At 47.2% G+C, this 22,900-nt stretch overlaps 1 protein-coding gene across 1 annotated transcript in view; it reads right to left on the bottom strand.

Moving 5' to 3' along the window:
- Susd4 (sushi domain containing 4) overlaps nucleotides 1–22,900 on the bottom strand; it is a 119,736-nt gene that overhangs the window by 45,830 nt on the left and 51,006 nt on the right. The window contains exon 3 of the mRNA XM_055609510.1: nucleotides 12,162–12,374. Within this exon, the coding sequence (XP_055465485.1) occupies nucleotides 12,162–12,374 (213 nt within the window). The remainder of the gene's footprint in view (nucleotides 1–12,161; nucleotides 12,375–22,900) is intronic.

Raw genomic sequence — 22,900 nt, 5'->3', positions numbered from 1 at the left:
AAACTCTCATACACAGAAAATAAAAGGAATGAGATAAAAAACTGTTTCGAGGATTCACAAATATAAACAGTAAAATTAACAATGAGTTGAATATGTACAAATTCCTAACAGCTCAATTTAAACAAACTTAAAATTTTCTTCAACACACAAACATTTGAATTGCTAGCTTCAAATAAATAAACAAAAGGCAAGAGCTCCATACAGAAAGCATTATTGAGAAGAACTGTTAAATAAATATGGAAAAGTAATACTGCCTGGGTCTTATTTCCCTTAGAATTTTAACTATAAATCCATCCCACCTGCCCTTTCTAGTTGCTGTGGCCAAATGCCCTGACAAAAACTTCGGGAGAAAAGCTTTATTTTCATTCACAAAAATGAATGCTCAGTTTATAGTCCTACCAGGGAATCATAGGGGTCACAAACCTGAAGCAGCTAGTCATATCCATAGTCGAGAGTAGACAAAGAATGAACGCATACATGCTTACGGCTCAGTTCCCTTGTCCACTCTTAACACAGTTCAGGACTCAAGCCTAGGGAGTTCTGCCACCCAAGGTGCACTGGGTCTTCTGACACCAATTAACATGATCAAGACAATCATCCATAGACACATCTCCAGGTCAACCTAATCTAGAGAGCTCTTCATCGAGACTCTCTTCCTGGGTGATCCTAGACTGTGTCAAGGTGACAAAACTAAACATCACAAAACCCAACATAATAATGTTCAGAATTTAGACTCGTTTTGACAGTTGCTATGCTTATTCTGAAATGTATATGGAAACATGGAAGACTAAGAAGAGCCAAGACAGTCTTGAAGGAATAGAGAATGAGGGTAACGCGTGTAGTACAAGCATTTAAGGACAGAGCTGCAGTAGTGAAAACAGAATTACACCTAGCACGCGACAGACAGACCAACAGAACAGAGGACTGAGCCAGGACTTCCGTCTCCTGACAAAGGTGGCCATAGGAAGCAGAGGGAATGTTCATTCCAATAAACAGTGCTACATGTGTTATACATAAACCCCGGCCAAGAGGAATGGCTAGAGGGATAAATAAATATGACGGCAAGACAGTAAGGTTCTGAGATTACACAAGAAAATGCCTTTGCTGTATCATCATACAAAAACACTTTTGAAAGATTTATTTCATTTTTAAATTGTGTGTGTGTGTGTGTGTGTGTGTGTGTGTGTGTGTGTGAATGTCCACGTGAGTGCAGGTGCCAGTGGAGGCTACAAGAGGATATCAGATTCCCCCAGAGCTAGAGTTAAAGGCAGTTGTGAGCTACCCAACATGATGGTGAGAATCAAACTCAAGTCTTCTGAAAAAGCCATCTCTCCAGCCCTGTGAAAACATTATTTTTTAACACAACAGTAAAGACACCGCACAACTTGCACACATAGAAGATTGATGAATTTGACTCCATTCAAGTTAAAATACTCTGTACATCACACCGATAACAAGTGAGTAAAACCTTAAGCCACAGGACAGCTTTGCAGCACCTATAACCAACAAAGGACTCGTATGTAGTGTATATAAAATCTCCTAAAAATCAATACAGAAAAGACAACTAATCGATATCTGGTTAAGCGAATTAAGCAGGCACTTCACAGGAGAGAATCACAAGCTGGCCAATAAACACAGAAAGGTTCTCAACTTCATTATTCACCAGGGAGATGAGCATTAAAGGTGGAGATTCAGGGAGTGGTGGCGCATGCCTATAAAAGCCGGACTCAGGAGGCTGAGGCAGGTGTATGCATTATATGACATACAGTGTCTCAGAACAAACCCAATCAGCCAACCAAACTCAGAGAGACAAACTCCCGAACAGCCAGAACACTACAGAATTAGGGAGGGCACTACAATCCTGCCTGACGGCTAAAATACTGCAAACACTAAAGAGCATATACTGTTTGTGGGAGTATAAACTAGCACAACCGCTTGAGAAAACCAGCAGATATGCGCACACTACACACCTTGGTAGCTCTGCCCTCTGGCTCAGAGGCAATAGAAACAGGAGATTATCATTCATCAATAGGCGTGTTCAGACATGCTTACTGCAGCACTGCTTGTGACGGAAGTCAACTGGGAAAGCCTAAAAGGGCCACAAAAATGAATACTCAAATGATGGAGCATCCATACATTAGAACACCATGAAACAACGAGAATGATCAAGCTGCAGCTGCGAGCAATATTATGCACAGATTCCACAAACATAAAGTAATGTTTACCCTCTAAGTCCATGTACATAAGCTCTAAAACCAGGCAAAAGCAAATTAAACTTGAAATTACATCATGCTTATTTTAGGATGCCCATGCTTTGGCACCATGAGAGGTGATTGCTACCTCTCGGAGGCTTCTGGGAAAGCCAGTGTTCTGTTTCTTCCCCGGATGGTGGTGATGTTGTGAGTGTCCCCTAGGTTGTTCCAGTTCCTGAACTTTCCTATATGCATTACAGTTCACAGGTTTAAACAAAGTCGTGATAAGGAGGGCAAAACAAGCCCAGCATGGAGAACAAGCGGACTCACTGAAGATGCTGCTCTCTTCCCCCCCTCACCAAGAGCCACCGGGGCTGGAGGTGGAGCCACCTGGCAGAATGTTTAGGGGTGACTGACTGTGCATGGACACAAAGCACTGAAACCCCCCCCCCCATTCCCCAAGCACAAGGCCTTAATGATTTGGCAGAAAATTTTCAAGAAGGCAAGCTGACCTCTTGATGTAACTTACAGAAGTTAGTGCAGCTTCATCATACAGATAAACTGTGGCTTTTCCTTTGTGTGTGTAGGTGTGTGCGTATGTGTATACACGTGTTTGTGTGTGTTTGCACATGTATTACGTGAGCATGCACACACACACATGCATATGCACTGCAGACAGATGTTAACTTCAAGTATTTCTTTCCATTGCTGTACACATTATTATTGTTATTAATTCTTTTGTGACATGGTCTCTCACAGAACCTGGAGCTTATCAATTCAGTGAGATGGCTGAGCAGCAGGCCCTGGGATCCTTTTGTCTCTGCCTCCCCAGTATTGGAATTACAGGCACAAGCCACTATGCCTGGCCCTTTGCATGGGTTCTGGGGACCCCAGCTCAGGTCCCCATGCTTGTGCAGCAGGCATTCTGTCAGCAGAGCCGTCTCCCCAGCCTTTTCTGCTTCTCTCAATGAAGAGACGGGAAGCCCTGTGTGTCCCAAAGCGGGCCCAGAAGAAGCATTAAAAAACAGTTTCATGCCAGGCAGCTGCTCTGTTTTGGTGGTCCAGGGTACCGAGCTCATGGCCATGCACGTGCTAGGTGGGCAACTGGCCTCCTGAGTTGTATCTCCCAGCCAAGAGTGGGTTTCAAAGGCAGTTCTCACAAACCGATGGCTGACAGAGTGTCTGCCCTGCTTCCTATGCTTTATTTAAGGCAAGGAATACCTGAGGCCCGCAGGAGAAGCATCTATGTGTTTGATAAATTTAGATTCCAGCCTGAAAAATGCTTGGGGTGTGATGCCTGGAAATAGGCATTTATCATGCCTCTGGGGCAATCAAAGACTAAATGAACTCTCTGAGATAGCCAAGGCCAGTGCAGGTGACCAGGAAGACAAAAGACATCAGTCAAAACAAAAAAATGATGGCCGGGAATTTAATGATCCCAGCAGCTGTGTTAGCCAAGAGAAACTGGACTCTAAAAAGAGCAGGTCTGCACTGTGAGGCCTTTGCTTTGAGAACCCAGTACGGGATCTGAGGAGGTCTCTACTGGTGCTAATGAGACTCAGAAAATGGGGCCTGAGGTGGGGGTCCCAAGTCAGCTTCAAACCACTCCATACTAAAGTGAGAGAACTGGGAACACAGGGATGAGTTTGCTGGGAGTGAGCCCTACAATTTCCTACATAAACAACTGAATTCGGGGATTGTTGAAGCCGTAAGCTTACTAAAAACTGCTTTCTGAAGAGCCACAGCCAAATAGGTGTTCAAGGTCAATACCTGTCATCATATGACCCTTCCACGTGACCTGGCAGGGATCTGAACACTGCTGATGTCTAGACTCTCCATTTACCTGATAGCTCTGTGATTTAAGACCACCTGCCAAAACGCCCTTCCCCTACCCCCACACACTTGCAGGGTCCTCGGTCAGACAGGTGGGAACACAGTGCTCACAGATGAGAGAATGAGACTATGGAGAATATGGGTGCAGCTGGTCAAGGAGCGATGCTGGCCTGATGGAGGCGTCCCTCCCTTCCCCCGGCACTTGTGGGGCCTGATAGTGAGGCTAGTGAACCTTCTCCTGTGGCTGCCTGGCTGTCATCTCACCATGGGGATAAGTGATCATTTCTGCCACTCATCTTTACTGTATTGGCCTCAGTCTGACCTGACCTTATTTCTCTGGGTTCCTTTTCCCCTTTCAAGTCATGTTCACATTTAAGTTAAGAAATCCTTCAAGAACAAAAGCTAAACTCGCATGGAAGCAACAAGGGAGAGCGCACAGGCAGACTGTAACTCTGTCAACATCAGGGAAAGTGAGACTTGACTGTGGCCCTGGAGACAGGCAGGGGTGTCCTTCCGCACTCCCCTGCCTTAGAAGATGAAAACATGAGCACATCTTGGGGGGTGGGGATGCAGAAAGACTGGCCCACGTGGGCAGGGGCTGTTGCTTTTGATAACTCGTGTCTAAGGCAACAAGGAAGAAATTTTAGGTGATAGAAAATGCACCTGAGAAGAAAAGAATGCTGAATAAAACATTTTTAGGGCTTCCGTCTGTTTCGGTGAGGCTCCTAGAGGTGGAAGACAGCTCAGCTTAATCTATGAGTAGCCATAAAAGGGAATAAGACTCCCCCTGCTTTTGAAAAATGCCTGCACCCCACACTTTCGATGAATAAAGGGGCTGGCTGCCAATTCTACTGCCAGCTTTAGCTTGTGAGTCAAGTTGGATCTTTTAATTAAAAATTTATAATGTAATAATAATACTTAAACTCACATCGCACCCTTCCCCCAGGAAGCTCAAAGAATCTTTTTAATGTCACATTATTCATCTTTTATAGCAATCCTGGTCAGGCCTACGGGAGCCAAAATATTTTAGGAAGTACTTAAAAAGTGTGCTTCATGAATGGGTTGTTATTGTTCTTTTCTTTTGACATGCTGCAAGGAACGGGGACAAAGAAGGGTTACACATGCAGGCATAGGAAGCTGGGGTCAGGCCATCCTGGCAAGAGCTCTCCTGCGTTCTAATCAACCTTGGGGCTACGACCAGGCAAACAGGTAACAGGGACCTGCAGATAGGAAGCAGGCATGAAAGGGGTACAGTCTTCTGCTTTTTAAAAAGTTCCCAAGGCAATCTGACAGGCATTCTGGGCTACACACCTCCAAGAGAGGGCACAGGACTGGAAGTCAGTGGGATGCTGGCCGCTCCCCACCCCCATACTCCCAGTTTGCTTGTTGGGCACAGTGTATAACTCACTTATGCTCACACAGGCCACTGTCTGACAAACTGATGCTCTGACCGCAGGAACGGTCTCCTGGGAGGTTTCCTGTTTTCTTTTTAAACAGTGCAGATTCCTTAGTCCTGTCCCTAAGAGCCTTAGTGAGAGAGGTCTGAATAGGTAGTCACACCAGGTTCTGAGGCAGTGGCCACTTGATGGCACTTTAAAGGCCAGTGTCCTGCAGGAGCTGGTCCCTTCCAAGGATGCTGACAGGATGAGGCTCCCTAAGGGGCAATGGTCCTGGGGCCATTAACATGTATGTCATCCCCTTACCTCCAGTGGGAGGAAATGAGCTCTGGCCAGGTGAGCTGAGCGAGCTGTGTGTCCTGGAAAGCTCAGAGCTGATTCCATCCCCGCTGCTGCCCAGGTTCTTGCTGTTCCATCAAGAACCCAGTTCTTCTAAGCCTCTGTCTTTTCACCAAGAAAACAAATGCCAGAGCCACCATGCTGGGGTCTCACTGAAGAACACAGCTTAGCACCCAGCTACTGAGGAACACACTGTGCCCCCAGCACCCGCTGAGGAACACTGTGAATTCAGCACCCACTGCAGGAGACACCGAGAATCAAGGATGGCGCCTAGTCATTGGAGAACACACCGGGCGGGCATCTACCACAGCACCCAGCCCACACAGCACGCACCTCCTCAGAGCAGTACAGTCTGCTGGGGGAGAGAAGAGCAAGGGCATTGCAGCAGAGCTGGCCTGTGAGCCAGAGGCGGGCAGAGCGCAGGAGTACATGGGGGACCCTGCTCTGTGTCTTGTGATTGGGGTGTCTTACACCATCTGTAACTCATGTTCCAGGATGTTCCAGGTAGATTCTGAGCTGATGTCTGGCTGTCTTTGTTCCTCTTTGTCAAGGGTCCCAAAGCTAGTGATTCGGAACTGGCAACTCCTTTCAAGGCCCTACAGATAACCCAGACTCAACTGCACTCGCACTGCTAATTGTGTCAAAGCAGCGATAAGGTGAGCACCAGAAGTCCAGAGGGAAGGAAGGCATGCTCTGTGTGACAGAGGGCAAACAGCTGGAGCCGCCTTGCACGTGAAACCCAAACATTAGTCAAAGAGGTCAAGGCAGAGCCAGCAAAGACCACTGCCGGAGTGCGAGCGGGGAGGAAGCGGGCTGCAGAATGTGGGGTCCTCCTTTCGCACCTCACGGGTGAGAGTTACACACGTGATGAAGGTGCAAGGTGTGGCAGCTGGGTGTGGCAGCATGCCGCCTGCAGTGGCATCCTAGACTGAGGGGTTCTCTCCATCTGTAGGCACTGAAGCAGGAACGAGGTTGGTATTTGGGGGACAAAAATCTGGAGGCACTGGAGAAATAGCTCAGCGGTGACGAGCACTGGCCGCTCTTGCAAAGGACCCATGTTGGATTCCCGGCACCCACACAGCGGCTCATCACCATCTGTAACTCAAGTTCCAGGATGTCTGGCACTTTCTCCCTCCCTCCGAGGGCATTGCACACACGTGATGCACAGACATACATGCAGCCCAGACACCTATACACATCCAGTAATTTTTACAAGTTTCCCGGAGCCACACACTTCTCTCCATTACTGTGGCAAATGCCACCTTTAATTAAGCCTTGCTCCTGAAACAGCACAGAGGCTCTGCCCGCCTCTGTTCCTGGGGTCTGCGGCAGGAGGTTGTGGTGATGTAGTAGGGGATTCTGGGTAGGCAGTGCTTTGGGGTTGCATTTCCTGTGCGGCTTAAACAATGTTTTTCTACTCCTCTTCGGCTGAGAGGAACAGGCTTGCCAACTGGAGAGCAATCACTGCCTGAAAAAGCTTTCCCCTCAGACGGTTCATCTGAAAAAACAATGGGTGCTCTGAGAGGTATGTGTAAGGTCTCTTTAGAGCATTGTGCTGGGATTAGTATGTCACTGTGCTCATAGGCCACCTGGGCACTTGCTGGGAAGACATGCTAGAGCAAGCTGTCTGCTCAAGCTAGGGGACTCCAGCGTCATGAGCATACTCCCCTCCCCCCTTTAATATGTATTTATTGGAAGCTGACATGAAATGGGATGACCAAGGAGGCTCCTCAAGGAAGCTGGCTGGGGGAAAATCTAAAGTTCCCCTCACCTCAGAGGACTTGCTGGGGAAGCAGTCTAATACTAATTTCATACAAACTTAAGGTTTCAGTGCTCAGGTGTCTACTTCTCAAAGCAGCCCATTGCAGATGGGGACACTTAAAGGAGAAAAGAAAGCTACATGGCCCCCTCACCTATGCTCTGGGGGCCACCGTGAACCCACCCAGATGACGACATTCCCGCTACATAGATCTGACTTTAGAAGCTCCTTAAACACCCTCCTACCGCGGAGACTCCTAAGGGACCTCAGTGCCGTGCAGTGCTGGCTCACAGTGTAGAGACTGTTGCCACAGCAGAAACTGGCTGTAACTGATTACTCAGTTCTCTGCTTACAAATCAAAAGAAGAAAGTTCTGTCTAGCTGGTATAACCAATGCGTAAGGGCGAAGTGCGTTCTGTAGCCCAGCAGCAAAAGATGCTTGATCAAGGCAACGTTTCCAGTAATACTGCCAATCCACAGGCTGGCGAGGAGCTTCTCCCATGCCCTGTCCATTTGTTCATAACAGGTAGGAACTGAAGTGATTTTATTTTAGTTTCTGGGACAGTTTACTTTATATATATATATATTTTATATATATATATATATATATATATATATAGCCTCTCTTTTTCCTTTCTTTCTTTTTTGAATGGGTCTTACCACCCAGCTCAGGCTAGATGGAAACTTTCAATCCTCCTGCCTCAGCCTAAGGCATTCTCACCAAAGTGAGAGTCAGACCAGTGCTGACTCCAGCTGTCTTGTCTGTCTGTCTATGCCTTGACATTTGTGTTTAGCTGTGTCTATAAATCTAACTCATGTGAGGGCAATCTTATTTCACCTCTTCTTCACAGGAAAGGGTGTTACCCCTGGGAAGGTGTCCCTGGTTAGACCTAGCTGAGTGGTTTTGCCAAAGCAGAGACCTAGCTGGTGGCTGGCACCCTGACCTCATAGGTCTGTAGTCCTGTGCCAACATACTCTGTGTCTTTGGCCAGTTTCAGAATTCCCAGTCCACTGGGTGCTTTCACCCAGGTCCTGAAGGCTAGAGTGGCTCCTGGATGAGGGCTCAGGGAAAGCATCCACATATCAAGTGGGAGATCCAGGGAGCAAGAGGAATCTACTTCCTGTAATGTCAGACCCTGGCTCACACTAAGCTTCCCTGAGACAAGCAATTCAGACTGGAGTGTGTGCGTGTATGTGTCAGGGGCGATGACGAAAATCCGGCACATGTTAGGATGAAGAGTTAGGGGTGGGGGTGGAATCCATAGACTTGCCAAGAAGACTTTTTGCCTACTTTGTGGTACAGCACATCACATGGATACCTCTGCAGAGCACTGCACAGATAGTGTGCACCAGGAGTCAAGGGGACCGGCTGATTTAAAAGATGTGCTTCCCAGTGGAGACACGGTGGTACACGTTTCTCCTCCTTGCACTTCACAGAGAGCTGCGTGAGGATCAGCAGTTCAAGGCTACCCTTGGCTACATAGCAAATTCCAGGCCAACCTGAGATATAGGAGACCCTGTCTCAAAACAAACAGGTTTACTTCAAAGACAGAGCTGGCAGGCAGGGTAAGGGCCTCTGAAAGCAGTGGAGGTCACAGTAATGAGGCCTGGGGCTGGACCTGGTCCATCTGTTACTAAGCCCTGAGAGGACTTCTTTCAGACTCAGTTTCTCTGCCTGGCAAGCACTGCTTCAACCATGAGACTCCTATGAGTCTCCAACTCCAACTCTGATCAAGTTACCTTCTGTAACAACGTGCTCCCGTGCCTGACAAGAATGGGGCCTTTGTGACACAATAAAGGTCAGTCACAACCACATCTAGGACAAGCACCCCAGCTTAGTGTGACAGAACAGGTGGAAGCCATGTTTACACTGTAAATGTGAAAATATAGATAAATATCCAGAACAGCAAACTTAAAAAGTCAGTCGCTTGGGAGAACAAGGCAATAAGCTGGGACTTTAGTTTTTGTGTCTCCGCCCAGTGTTTTTTGTTTTTTGTTTTTTTTTTTTTTTTAAGATGGGGTCTTAAGTCAGCCTAGGCTAACCTCAGACCTTGAGTTTTTACCTTCCTGCTATGATCTCCTAAGTGCTAGGAGGATTGCACGTAAGTGCCAGTACCCCTCATTGATGTAGCACTAGGATCAAACCCTGGGCTTTGTGTAGGCAAGCACTCTGCCCAGCAGTCCATCTTTCCTTAGTCTTTCGATACCCACTCTTTTCCTGTGATGCTCTCTCAGGCCTTCTCCTCTCTGCATGGCCATACGGACTGGCTGACCTAAAAGAAAATACAGACGCTGTCCCAGAAGTCCACATCTAGATGGAGTTTCAGGAGGAGAACCCCCACAGAGCTGAGGGACTCTCACTCCTGTCTCACTGTACCCTCCTGTGCCCCAGGAAAGCCTTCTGCACCCCTGAGCCCTGAACGATGGAGAGGTTGCCTTCGCTGCCCCAGTAAGCCTGTTTCTCCACCACTTCTGTCTCGTTGGTTTTCAGCAGAACTGAAACAGTCCCTGATGATTCCCATAATGTGAGAGTTACCTTCAGTTCTGTCACTTCATCACAAGTTGTGTGACCTTGAGCAAGTGACTGAGCCTCTCTGAGTCTCAGACTCCAGAACCGAAAATGAGAGCATAAATCTCATCTCATAGGGTAGTTGCAGTGAGTCTGAAATAAATCGTCATCATCTCCATTACAAAACCTTCTCAGGCAACTGGCAAGGGCAGAAAATTAATTCAACAGCTCTTACAATACAGCCAGCAGAAATCTGAAGCACTCAAGTCAGGGTGAGGGGGGTTGCATGGTGTAGACCCCAACCATCACCTTCTCTATGAGCTGTACAAAATAAAGGACCAGGAAGATAACTCAGCAGTAGAGAGCTTGCCTAGCATGCCTGAGGTCCTGGGTTCAATCCCCAGGACCAACACTATAAGTAAGGAAAGAACACTAAAGACATGAACAGTGATGTTTTCCAACATGGAGGCACAACAACTATCTCTGCACACAAACTTCCCGAAGGCCAGTGGTGCCACCACTAAGTCCAAATAAGCATACCTCTGTGCCTAAGCTGTCTGTCCATCCAAGCTTTCCCCAAAGCTGCTTACCACTCAACATCATGGCCAGGATGCACATCTGGACCCTCGTTTGGAGAGTCAGGGTCTGGTTTCAAGTGGCAGGATGGGAGTTCTGGGACCTGATGCTGTGCTTTCTCCATGGGTCTTGGCACAGATCCTGTGAGGCTCTCGAGAAGCCCCCAAGCGAGAAGATTGGTCCACACCTTGAATTACCCCATAGAGTTAGAGAGGAGCTCCTTTTAGAGACAAAAAACTGCTTTTGTTTTGCCCCCAAGAAGATGCAATAAGAGAAGGCCTTCATTTCTGGGCAACATCTGGGGTCGTTGCTCTCCTTTTCTTTATCCTCTCATGCTCCTGAGTACGGGGCATCTCAGGCCACAGGCTTTGACAGCGTATGCAGACGTGAGCCTAATAAACTTCTAGTTTAGCATTTTATAGGGAGCACAGCTCACATGGGATCCGTGCAAGAGGGAACGCTGAATTTATTAGTGAGTACTTTCAGGGCAAGACATCATTCTTGCTCATCCTTCGCAATTTCCATATGAGAAAGCATAATAAAAGTGCTTGTCAGATTAAATCAGTTTGAAAGTGTCATAAAGCTGGGCTGGAGGGATGGTTCAGTGGATAAGAACACAGACTGCTCTTGCAGAGGACCTAAGTCCAGTTCCCAGGCCTGTAACTCCAGCTCCGGGATTTCTGGCACCTCTGGCCTCTGTAGGCACCTTCACTCACATGCATATACTCGCCCATGGACACACACACACACGTAATTATTTTTTAAAGTTTCACTAAGGAAGTGCACATGATAAGTCACAATGATCCTTTACATTTTATCATAAAAACTTCCTTCCAAAATAACCTTGCTAACGAAGAGAAATGGAAGCAGACTCTCAATGAGCTCAGTGAAACACAGCAGGCCTGCATGTGCCTGCCTCCTGCAGGTGAGAATTTCTGATCCGTGCCTGCTCCAACTTCAGCCTCGCTGATCCTGAGGGAATCCTAATCAATCTTTTAGCATTCCAATGCAATCAATTAAACAATGCATTTTCCTAACTCTAAATATTGTCTGCAGAGTAAAAATAAAACAAAGTAAAACAGAGCCAAGAGGCAGGTGAGATTGTTTCAGCCTAGCTGCCTGGAGTCAGTGAGCATTCTGCCATCACCAGAAGACTCAGGGTCACCGCTAGAAAGGACTGTCTGCCTCATCAGTCAATGTGCTCTCCCTGTCACAGTGTTTTCTCAAACAGGCCACACCAAACGCCGGGCTGAAGAGTACCAGTTGGTTTGACTCTGAGTAGCATCCGTCTGCTGCACAAAAAATATTTCCTATACTCTTGCTGAGTGACACGGGAGTGAGCCCTGACCCAGCCTAAGAACAAGCCGCCCGGTATAACCGGGGACTCTCTTGAACCAGCTCAAATGGTGATAGACTGGATGGTAACTGACAGAGAAAGGACCATTCAGACTCCTCGTGTAGACCAGCCCAGCCCTGGGACTGACTCCTCCAGAGTGTCCACAGGCCTCATCCCTGAGAGCCACGTGGCTGGCTTCCACAGAGGGGCAGACCATTTACCTTCTTGAACACAGACGGGTCTGTCACTTGGGACCCAGCCTAGGGTCCCGTTCAGGTGTTTCATACACAGTCTCTTTGTAGAGCCCTTCAGCTTGAATCCGTCCTGGCAGTGAAATCGGGTCACAGAGCTTTCAAAAAACACTCCTCCACTGGGGGTCCTGAAGCCATTCTCTGGGACGCCTGGGTCAGCGCACACGTTAAGGCCATCGAACCCTACATTGACAAAGAAAGAGAGAGAAGGTACCTTGAATATTTCTCCAGGGATTTTATTTCTGTGCCTTGGGCCTCTCCTACTTATGGACAAAACTAAGAGCCTTAACTTGCATTCTAGTGGCTAGGAGGGACCAAGGATGAGGAAGGTACAGCTTCTGTCTGCATAAGGTTCCAAAAGTGCCCTCAAAGGGAAGGCGTGGAAATGGTCAGGCCCTGCACAGACATCTACTGTCTTTCCTATAAAGTAAGAAAAGCCCCCACACAAATCCTCCCTGAACAGATATCAGGAACCAGGAGTATATGCGTAACTCCATGCAGATGAGGTTGGTGTGCCCATCTTCTATTCCCGGCACAACCTGCTGGCACCGGCACTGATCCTGGTCCCGGCACCGGCACTGCTCTTAGATCCAGAAGGGCAGTGCCCAGGACTGGTGCTTCTTGAGATTCACCGGCTTCTACCTGCTGCCTGGACGCTGGCCTCATAAGGTACCTGCTCCTTTTCAACACCCTGGATTGCTAAAGGTCCTCAGCTGTCGGTGACAGCCCTTACCCCATGTTCCTGTGTGAGGCTCTCCCTCCCTCCCTGCCGGCCTTCAGCGTCACTGCGTTGAAAGCCTCTCAGCACGGGAGGCACAGCGGTGGCAGCATGTCTGAAACACACTGTCAGAGCTCCCTCTGTGCGGAGGCGATGAGGGATGGTGGAGGGAGGGAAGAGCTAAGAAGGGAGACCGTGAAGGGGACAGCACCCACACTCCTACCCCCTAACTAAGAGCAAGTCTGATACTGCTTCAAAGCCACAAGACACCATCTAGGGAAGTTATACACGATGGCTTCAGGTTGGCGCGTTTAGGAAAAGTAGCTTAGGCCCTCCAGTGCTTCCCAGGGAAAGGCCGTCACTTCAGTCCGGAAGAACGCACATTCGCATGGCGTGCCCTTTGAAAAGGTCATTCTCTCTCTGTAAGTCACATGGAGCCAGTCTCTCTCTAATTTTATCAGGACGCGTACAAGTGTGTCAGGGGGTGGCCACAGAAGGACAGGAGGAGTATCCTATCCCAGAGGGCAGGGAAGCTTCTGCAAGGCCTGCAGTTGAGTCCTGAGGAGGGTGGACGCACCAGCCAGAAAAGATGAACATCACGGCTACCGGCCAAGAGAGCACCCATGGCTGAGGACACAGGACACTGGGACCACTACCTGGACATCCTAAGGGACAAGATAAAAAAAGCCTGCTTATGTTTAAAGAGGGAAGACTGGCAGAACCATGGAATTCTCTCTCTCTCTCTCTGGAGGTCCAGTATGAACAGAACATGGGAGGCAGCTGCCCTTGAAAGAGTTTTTCAAGGCAGAATTTTTACTATTGTTTTATTAAAATACTAAGAGAAAGCCAGTCTCAGTGGCTCGTGCCTGAGATCCCAGCACTCTAGAGGCTAAGAAAGGGGACCACTGTAAGACTGAGGCCAGCCCTGAGTTATGTGGGGGTTCCAGGTCAGCCTAGGATGCACAGTTAAGAGGCAGCCCTTACTAAAATAATTTTTTTTTAATGACAAAGATCTAAGAATCTCACACAACAAGGGAAACACGGTAGAGAATAGAAGGCTGTAGCTGAGGATGACAGAGGGGGACACTTCAGTAAGTTGCTGCTACCTGGATATGGGCAGGGAGGAGACCTAAACCCGGGAGTGCAGGGAATATTTATCTTCCACTGAAACAGAAGGGAGGTCTTGCTATTCCCTTGGATGAGGGAAGGATGTTTCCTGCAATGAAGGCCTCTTTATAATATACACAGAAGGGGTTTCTTCCCATCAAGATGGCCTGGATTCACCCTCAGTTTTCCTCACTGCCAGCAGGAATGCTGGTCTACTTATGTGTATCCTTGTCTGGTCTGTTCAAAGCTAAGCAGAAGACTCGACGTTCCTCATCTCCTCAGCACCCAGCATTGGGTGCTGTATGTGGTGACCACTTCCACAGGAACCATTAATGAAAGATGATTGGCCGGCCGTGTGGACGTAGAGATGGATGGCTAGATGTGCGTAGGCAAGTGGAAGGATGTATTCACAAATAAGTAGGTGGATGGATAAGTCAATAGACAGGGAGGTCGCTAAATGCATGAATGGATGCACAGATGAATAAATGGACGGATGGATACGTGGATGATGGATGGGTGAATACATGGATAAACAGATGAAGAGATGAGTAGGTGGGGAGACAAGGAGATCTGTGAATGGATGGGTTGACAGATAGGTATGTGGATAGATAAATGGCTAGATGGATGAATGGACAGGTGGGTAAAGGGTGGTGTGTGCTTATATGGATGAATGGATGGAACCGCATGCCAACTATTCTGCTAGACCCATTAGACAACCATCCCTCCTCCCCACCAGGCAGTGCTAGCAGTGGCCAGAAGCCCTCACACTTCTCAGACCAAGAGATGTAAAACGCTTTCTGCAGCACTCTTGCCTCTCTCCACTTTCCTGTGGACCATGAGCCTTAATCTTAATCTTCTTTCTTTCATTTCTTCCTTTTTTTTTTCCTTTCTTGGAAACAGGGTCGCATTATGTGGCCCTGGTTGGCCTGGAACTTGCTATGTAGACCAGGATGACTTCAAACCCTCAAAGATTTGCCTGACTCTGCCTTCCGAGTTCTAGAGTTAAAGGTGTGCACCACCACACCGAACTCCTTAAGTTTCTCCAACCCCAAATGTCCTAGCCTGTCAATACAGGAACAGGGCAGGTCTTTGTATGCCTTGCCTTGGGCTCCCCAATACATGGATTTTAGCCAGTCACCCCTGCTACCAAACATCAGTGCTTCTGATTATGGAGTTCCTCCAGCTGGCCACACCCTGTCCTTGGCCACAAAGCTGTTCTCTTTCAGAGAAGAACAGATTATTCAAGGAATGGCTGAAGACCCATCAGGAAAAATGACCAGATCCATCATGAAAATCACTGTGCTAATAAAAAAATGATGCGAGCTTCATGAAAATTACAATGGTAAAGTGAAGATTTCCTCATGAGGCAGATTTTTTTTCTTTACTTATTTCTTGTCTGTAAAGCACAGCCCTGCCAGCTCTCTGCTCTCAGCGAGCATGGCTGTGTTCCTTGTCCTGGCACACGGCTGAAGATCTGTAGGGCTGCTGGCCATGGCTCCAGCCACTGTCACAGAAGAGACAGGCAGGAAAAAGAGCCACCAGAAGACAGGATGGAGCATAGAGAAAATATTCTTTATTTGGACAACTAATCCCATTGAGCAAGACGGTAATTTTCTAGGCTTGCTAGATCTCGGAGTCTTTGTTTCAAATTATCCCTTGGTGGATCAATTCCCAGCCCAGGCCATTTTTCTACAGAGCCCTCTCATAGCGTCTTTCCATAATGATGATGATCAGCCTCGCTGATAACAGACCCATTAAGGAGTGGGCTGATGTAGGTATTCAGAGGTGTGGAAAAGAACTTGTGTGCAGGTCTATTCAGATCACCTCTCAAGAATCTGCTTTCCTAAAGCCCCAACATACTTCCTTCCTATCCTTCAAATTCTGCTTATGCTTTGGAACTTAGTGGTCACAGCCTGGAGGGCAGAATGAGTTCTCAGAGTGGTTTCTGACATGTTTGTTTTTGGGAGGAGTTGGAGGAGGAGGAGGAGGGGAAAGTGGAGGAGAGGAAAAGGGGAGAGTGCTCCATTTCAAACAATCCTCAGCAGCTGCCTCCTTGGCCATTCCTGCTATAGTCACTCTACAGTACATGTGTATGCAAGACACACTCAGGCATGGCCTAGGCTGGGATATAGGTGCCCAGATATTAGTCCCATTGAATAGGGATTGCTGTGTCATTTTTTTCTGGGCGGGATCAACCTGAGACCCGGAGGACCAAGCAGAGTGACTTGCCCTGTCAGTGTAGGTGGCTGCTTTCATGTTACAGGCCTGGATGGAGAAAGGAAGAGGAATAGGAAAGATTTTGTTCTCCCTAGCTTCTATTCTTCAGGCTGTAATAGTGGTCCTCTGCTTTTGGACCAAGACTCAGCTCAGGACTTGCATCACTAGCTCTCCTGGGTCCCTAGGAGATACAGATGATGGGTGGGGAGACAGGTGGGTGATTGGACATATAGACTGATGCTAGTTCTATTAGTTTTGTTTTTCTGCAGTACCCGGACTCAGAGGCTTCTATGTGCTTAGACACTTCTAACATGTAAATAACAGGGATGGTGACCATGCCTGATTTGAAAGGCCACTTCTCTCCAGATTTTTGAGTTCAGATAGACAACTGGTTCACTGAATGGGATTAATGCCTGAACCCTAGGGACTGGGCAACCCAGCCGGACAGCTCCAGCCTGCAGTCTGCTCTGATGCCTGCAGGACTGCTGGCTGCTCTGAGCCTGCACCTCCCCTTTGGGTGTCAGCACCACCAGCTCTGGTGCCAGTTTTCCTGTTGCTGTGAGCCCAGATCAAGCCAAAGACACAGCTGTAATTTAGACTCTGGTTCCAGAAGATGCCAGGATTCCATATTTTTCTTTTCTCTGAACCCAAATCCGCATGAGTAACAGGGATTGGGAGCCCCTTATCTTCTCACACAAAGAAATGCATCAGGCCCTCCGTCTGATGATGAGGTCTTGACACTTCTGGCTTGGTTACTTCTGAGACTGCAGAAATCCAGTCGACATTTCTACTGTGAACAACATAAGAAGTCTTTGAAAAGGATCATAAAAACGAAAGAGGTGTGAAAAGCAATCTTTTGGGCTATTACAGCTGAAAAGTCATATTCTAGAAAGGAAGAGTGTATCAAATGTAGCCAAATCAATTTAGAGCCAGGGCTGGGTTTCCATTTCTTTGTAAACTGCTCTATACGTCTATAGGGGAAGAAACAGGATAGAGACACAAAAATTGATTTTGTATGCCTTTCTTTACTGAGAGGGTATTGGGCAAGCAAGAAGGAGCCATACCTGCAAATGTTTAAACAGATATCTTCTCAGGTATTAAATAAAACTAAGAGCAACACCCAAGCCTTGCTCCCACTCGAAGCACGTACTGGAGACTCAGTTCACCTTCAAATCACCTGCAAGGTCACTGGTCTGACTCTGTGGCTAAGGGGTGTGAGGCTAAAGGATTGGTGCAGTCACTCTGGTAGCTGAGAGTGTAACTCAGACCCAAAGCTTCTGACTCAGCCCAGTCCCCCTGATGGTGCTGTCTCAGCTAAGCTTTTCCCCCATCAAACTTCAGCTTGTAAATGACTCAGACCTTTCTGACAACCTCTTAAATGCTTGTGAATCCTGTATATTAAAACAGGGCTGAGCAAACACAGCCTGTGGTACACAGACTGTGTACCACACAAACCTCATGGGTTCCCCAAAGCTGAGCCTTCATCACACCCTCTCAGTGGGAACCTGGCTTGTCACCAGAACATCTAAGAATCCAGAAAGTAAGCCATCCAACATCTCCTGGCCACAGCAGGGGTCCATAGTCTACTTCTGGTGATGAGGGAATCCTTGGGGATAACAGAGCCTAATCCCAAATGACGGCTGTACAAGACAGAGGAAGCCCCACAGACTGAATAGCATCTTACCTTCAAGCTTCAGAAAGGCAGAGGAACACGCGGTGGGCTTGCAGGGGTGTCCTGGGCACCCAAGAGCTTCCCTCCACACCTTCCCATAGGAGAGAGCTTGCTTTTCCCCCAGTACCAAATGCTTTTCAGTGCAACACATGGACAAAACTGCACAGACACAACCTGAACAGGAAACTGTCTCTGTGCTTCAAGAAAAAAAAAAAAAATTGCACCAGGACAGACACCCTGTATCGCACAGAGAAAAATCTGCAGAAGGCCTTTTGGTGGTTTAAAGCTCTGCAAGTTTATTCAGGCACTAAAATGAGTCATGCTGCCCTAGGACCTGTGCGTGAGGATGACACACTCCTTCCCCCCTCATACCGGCCTCAGTTCCCCCTACCCCAAAGCTCCCACACCCTCAGAACAACCTGGACTTATTTTTCTCAATGCACACACACACGTATTGGCACCTTGTCTTTTCTGGGATTAGATCAATGTCCATAAACCACTTGAGCTGGTATGTGTCTATGCCACAGGATCCACAAGGGAAGAAGAGAGGGACAATATCAAAGAGATGACATTAAGTACAGCTAGTATGCCCATGAGGCCCGGCCTCTCGTGCCAATATTCAAAAACCTAATGCTCCTGGACATGGGCAGTCTATCGACACAGGAGCACCTGCCATGCCACACGGATGACACATCCAGGCTATCCCGGCTCTGCCCTGCCCCCCACCCCCAGCCCTTTTCTAGAGTTCCCAGCTGCACACACACTGTTGGCGGTTTCCCCTGAGTCAGTCTCCATAGAGGCTCTCCATGATCAGGAAGTCTGTCCTGAGCCAAGGCCAGGTCCTAACATCCAGGGGGCTACCTTTCCTAGCATCAGGAATGACCAATTCAGAACCCATTCCAACGAAAAGGAGCTGGGCCCAAACCAGACCGTCTGCAGAGACCTGGGGAGACCTCACCAAGGAGAGGCGGGGTCTCCAGGAGAAGCTCTTGACAGACAAGGCAGAAGACAGAGGCACACGGTTAGAATGACAAGGACAATGGCTGGTAAGATGTGACTTGCTGTATAAAAAGTCTCTTGGACACATTTCCATGATAAAATTATTAAGTGCTTTTTGGCCTCCTGTGTTCCGGGACAAGTAATTTCCACGTCTGGCAAAATTTCAGCTTTGGTTTTAAGAAGAAAGAAGAAGGGAGAAAAGCATTTTAAAATAAGAGAGATAAGGAAGGAAAAATTATGTTGCTTTTATATTATTTATTCTGTCAACAAACAATGCTGGGTTGGGGAGAGGTGGGTGCTGAGAGGTCGTCATTCAACCAACAGCAGGAAGGAGGACCACCCTCACACGTTCAGGAATTTTGCTCTGTTTGTTTTTCATTTTGTTCTTGTTTTCTTTTCTCTTTTTCTTTTTTTTTTTTTTTTTGGCGGGCTGGGGGCAGACAGGGTCTAGCTACATAATGCTGGAAATTCTTGCTGGGCAAGAGTGCTATCATTAAGAACATATCCCCAGGCCCATTTTTATTTTTTATGTGAGACAAGATCTCACCGAAACATCTAGGTTGGCCTTAGGCTCACTCACTTTGCAGCTCAGGGAGGCCTTGAACATGAGCTCCTCCTGCCTCATCCTCCCCATCAGGGGTCAGAGAGCTTTAGCCCTGGCTTCAATACAAACACACTCCTCAGAAATAAAGTACTACAGGCAAGGAGGGGGTCAGAGTTCCTGCTACACGGGAGTGAAGATGGCTCTGTGCAGCACGTTGTTGCTCTGTGAAAACGTGCCTGCTTGTACTCTGCATTGCTTTCAGAGACCACAACCAGAAAGGACAGACAAAACACAGTACTCAATATCATAGCGACAGCAGGACGGTGGCAGCGTATTTACTTGAAGTGACATGGCTTGTACGTAAGGCTGAAGGTTGTGGAGTGAGAGTGTGTGCTGTGAAGCCAAGCTCTGTTGGTTTTCTAGCTTTGTAAGCTTGGGTAAGTTTCTTACCCTCTTTGTGTCTTTAGTTTCTTCTATATAAAGGAAGTATTGTAAGGAAGCTCTCTACTTCCTCCCCACTGTGAACTTTTAGTGAGATGTAAATATATATATATATATATATATATATATATATATATATATATATATATATATATATATATATTCCTAAATAAAAGAACACAGGGCTTCCTAGAGCCACCTCTAGACACTCAAGTTTATCCTTGCTCTTACTGACCCCTGTGAACACGATGGTTGCACTTGAACAACAGAAACTTAACAATGTCCTTCCCTTGGCCAAAGCATTCACAGTCACACATAGACCTCTGGGGAAAGGAATTCAAGTTTCTTTCAGAGCTCAGAGCACGGAGAATACCAGGGCCAGCAGCATTCAGTGCACCGAGGGTTATGACCTTATCTGCAGAGACAGTAGCCGGATCCTGTGGAAGATGGCCAGTGGTCCCTCTTGGGGTGAGCACTCAACCTCCAAAACAACTCCTGATTTGGGCAGAAGACACAAGTGAGGCAAACAGAACCCCAAACCAAACCAAGTATAGCAACAACAAGATCCTGGGATGTACTCAGCAAGAGCTTGGAGCGAAAGAAGAGAGGGCCTTGGGACAGAGTTTCCAATGGGAGAGAACACAGTGACCAAACTTAGCAACAAAGAAACCCAAGCTACATCTAAGGAGACACAAGGTTCCTACACCCGTTTTTCTGCCTGTGAACCTGGATCTGTCATCCCCAAATCCAGTGTTCTCTCAGTTACGTACTTCAAGAGTATCAGGGACAGAAAACTGACTGCTGCCATTTGTTGGTCTAAACAGATTTTTTGTTTCTCTTCTGAAAAATGAATATCCTTTGGAAAATACTGCAAGGGAAGGAGAAACCCTGGTTAGTTGCTGTAGTAATATTTCTGTCACCCGGGAGCATGCTTTGGCTATTTATGTTAGTGGACTCTCCCTAACAAGACACCACTTAAATTGGTTTTCTGGGATGGAAGAGTCATCTGCAAGGGTTGAGAGCCCAACATCTGGATTGCATTTCCCAGAAGTTACATGCAACGCCCCACAAGTGAGCATGCGTGCATAATATCTGGATGCTAATCAAGTTAGGTGACATTTTTCCAGAAACAGTGGGGAGGTTTTAGCGTTTCAAGAAACATCCAGAGATGAATAGAAAGTCTGCTGTGTCTGAGCAAGTGTAAACATCACAAAAATAAGTCTTAATGGCATAATTTAGACTTGATTAAAATGGATAAAGACCACAGATGTGGATGTCAGAGCTGTCCCCGTTTGATGCCAGAACTGATATTTTCCCCCTCTTGATTTAATTTGCTTTGATTACCCAATTATTCCTAAGTCCTTTCACTGGGTTTTGGTTCCAATAAAACCGATCACAAAGCTAACTCATAATGTGATTTTCACTGCCATCTCCTGATGGTGCTCATCGAGAGCTCAGCCGGCGACGCAACACGGTCGTCCCAGACTGTGCCATCCCAGCACAGAATGGCATCTATCCATCCACATCCCGCCAAGACAAGGTGAGCCCTGAGCACCGGCCAGCAGGAGAGTCAGGAGTTCTCCTGGCTGCAGGAGGCAGCACATTTTGTATTTGACATAAACTGTAGAATCAGTTGTGTGGGCACCTGAATGAGGTGTGATGGAGTTTTAGAGAATGGGTTGCTGTGGTTGAAGAGATAACTTTTTTCCACCTAAATAAATGCTGACTGAGAATAATGCAGGTTGCCGGTCTAGCCAGTTCTTGACTTTGGATGTCTAACTTGGTAATTCCTGGTTTCAATGTTTTATTGAAAAAGGTTTCTTGGGTCCATTCCGTTTCTCAAAATCTTTTCCTCCTCCTTTGAGACAAGGTCTCACATAGTCCAGATTGGCCTTAAACCTCATATGCAGCCCAGGATGACCTTGAGTTTCTGCTCCTCTTGTCTCTGTTCTAAGTGCTAGCATGATAAGTGTGGACTATTAAACCGACTTATGAGGTGCTGGGGACCACATCCAGAGCCTCTTGCCAGCTAAGCAAGCTCTCTAGCAGAGAAGCCACTGCCTTCCAGTCTCTTCTTGGTAAGTATAGGTAATGGTCTCCCAGAATATAAGAGCTTAGACCGTGACTCCCTGCCTGTGGGTTCAAATGATCCTTTCACAGGGGCCACCTAAAACCTTCAGAAAACACACATATTTACATTATGATCATAAAAGTAACTAAGTTACAGTTATGAAATAGAAGGGAAAAGAAATTTATGGTTGAGGTCACCACAACATGAGGAACTGTATGAAAGGGCCACAGCATTAAGAAGGTTGAGAACCACTGGCTTAGACCAACACAGCCCAGAAGACAATTCGTTCCTAGGCCACAGAGAAAGGATCCAGATAGTTCTGATGATGCCTGATAGGCTAAGGTCAGATAGAAGGGGAGGAGGACCTCCCCTATCAGTGGACTAGGGGAGGGACATAGAGGAGAAGAGAGAGGGATGATGGGGAAGAAGGAAGGAATGAAGGAAAGGAAGGAGGGAGAAAAGGAGGGAGGGAGTGAGGGAGAAAGCTAGAATGTAATCTTAGGATGCCTGTGGCTGTTTTATGTTGTTCGTAAAAATTAAAATTTTACTTCTTTTTTTTTTTTTTGCAAGCAACAGCTTTCAGACAATACTAAAACACATTTCCCACATGTACACAGCCTCACAGTTTACAGAGCGTTTTACACACATGGTCTCATCTCATCCCACAGCATCCCCAAGAGATCACTCCAACAGTTTGATACCATTAGCTCTCACAGTCACTGCGGAAAGCCCAACTGTTAACAGCAACAACTTTCAAGCCATCTTTTTAAGCAGAACCGCACTCCACCCCCCCCACCCAATTCATTCACAAAGTGCAGTCTAAGCCAGTGGGTGAGCTTTTTAATCTCTCTACGCTCTCAAGTAACCTTGGCATTTGTGTTTGCACAAGTACTTGTGTGTGTGTGTGTGTGTGTGTGTGTGTGTGTGTGTGTGTGTGTGT

Source organism: Psammomys obesus, unplaced genomic scaffold, assembly GCF_907164565.1.
Source record: "Psammomys obesus unplaced genomic scaffold, mPsaObe1.curated_primary_1811, whole genome shotgun sequence".
Lineage (NCBI taxonomy): Eukaryota > Metazoa > Chordata > Mammalia > Rodentia > Muridae > Psammomys > Psammomys obesus.
This window is presented reverse-complemented; position numbering and strand designations above follow the sequence as displayed.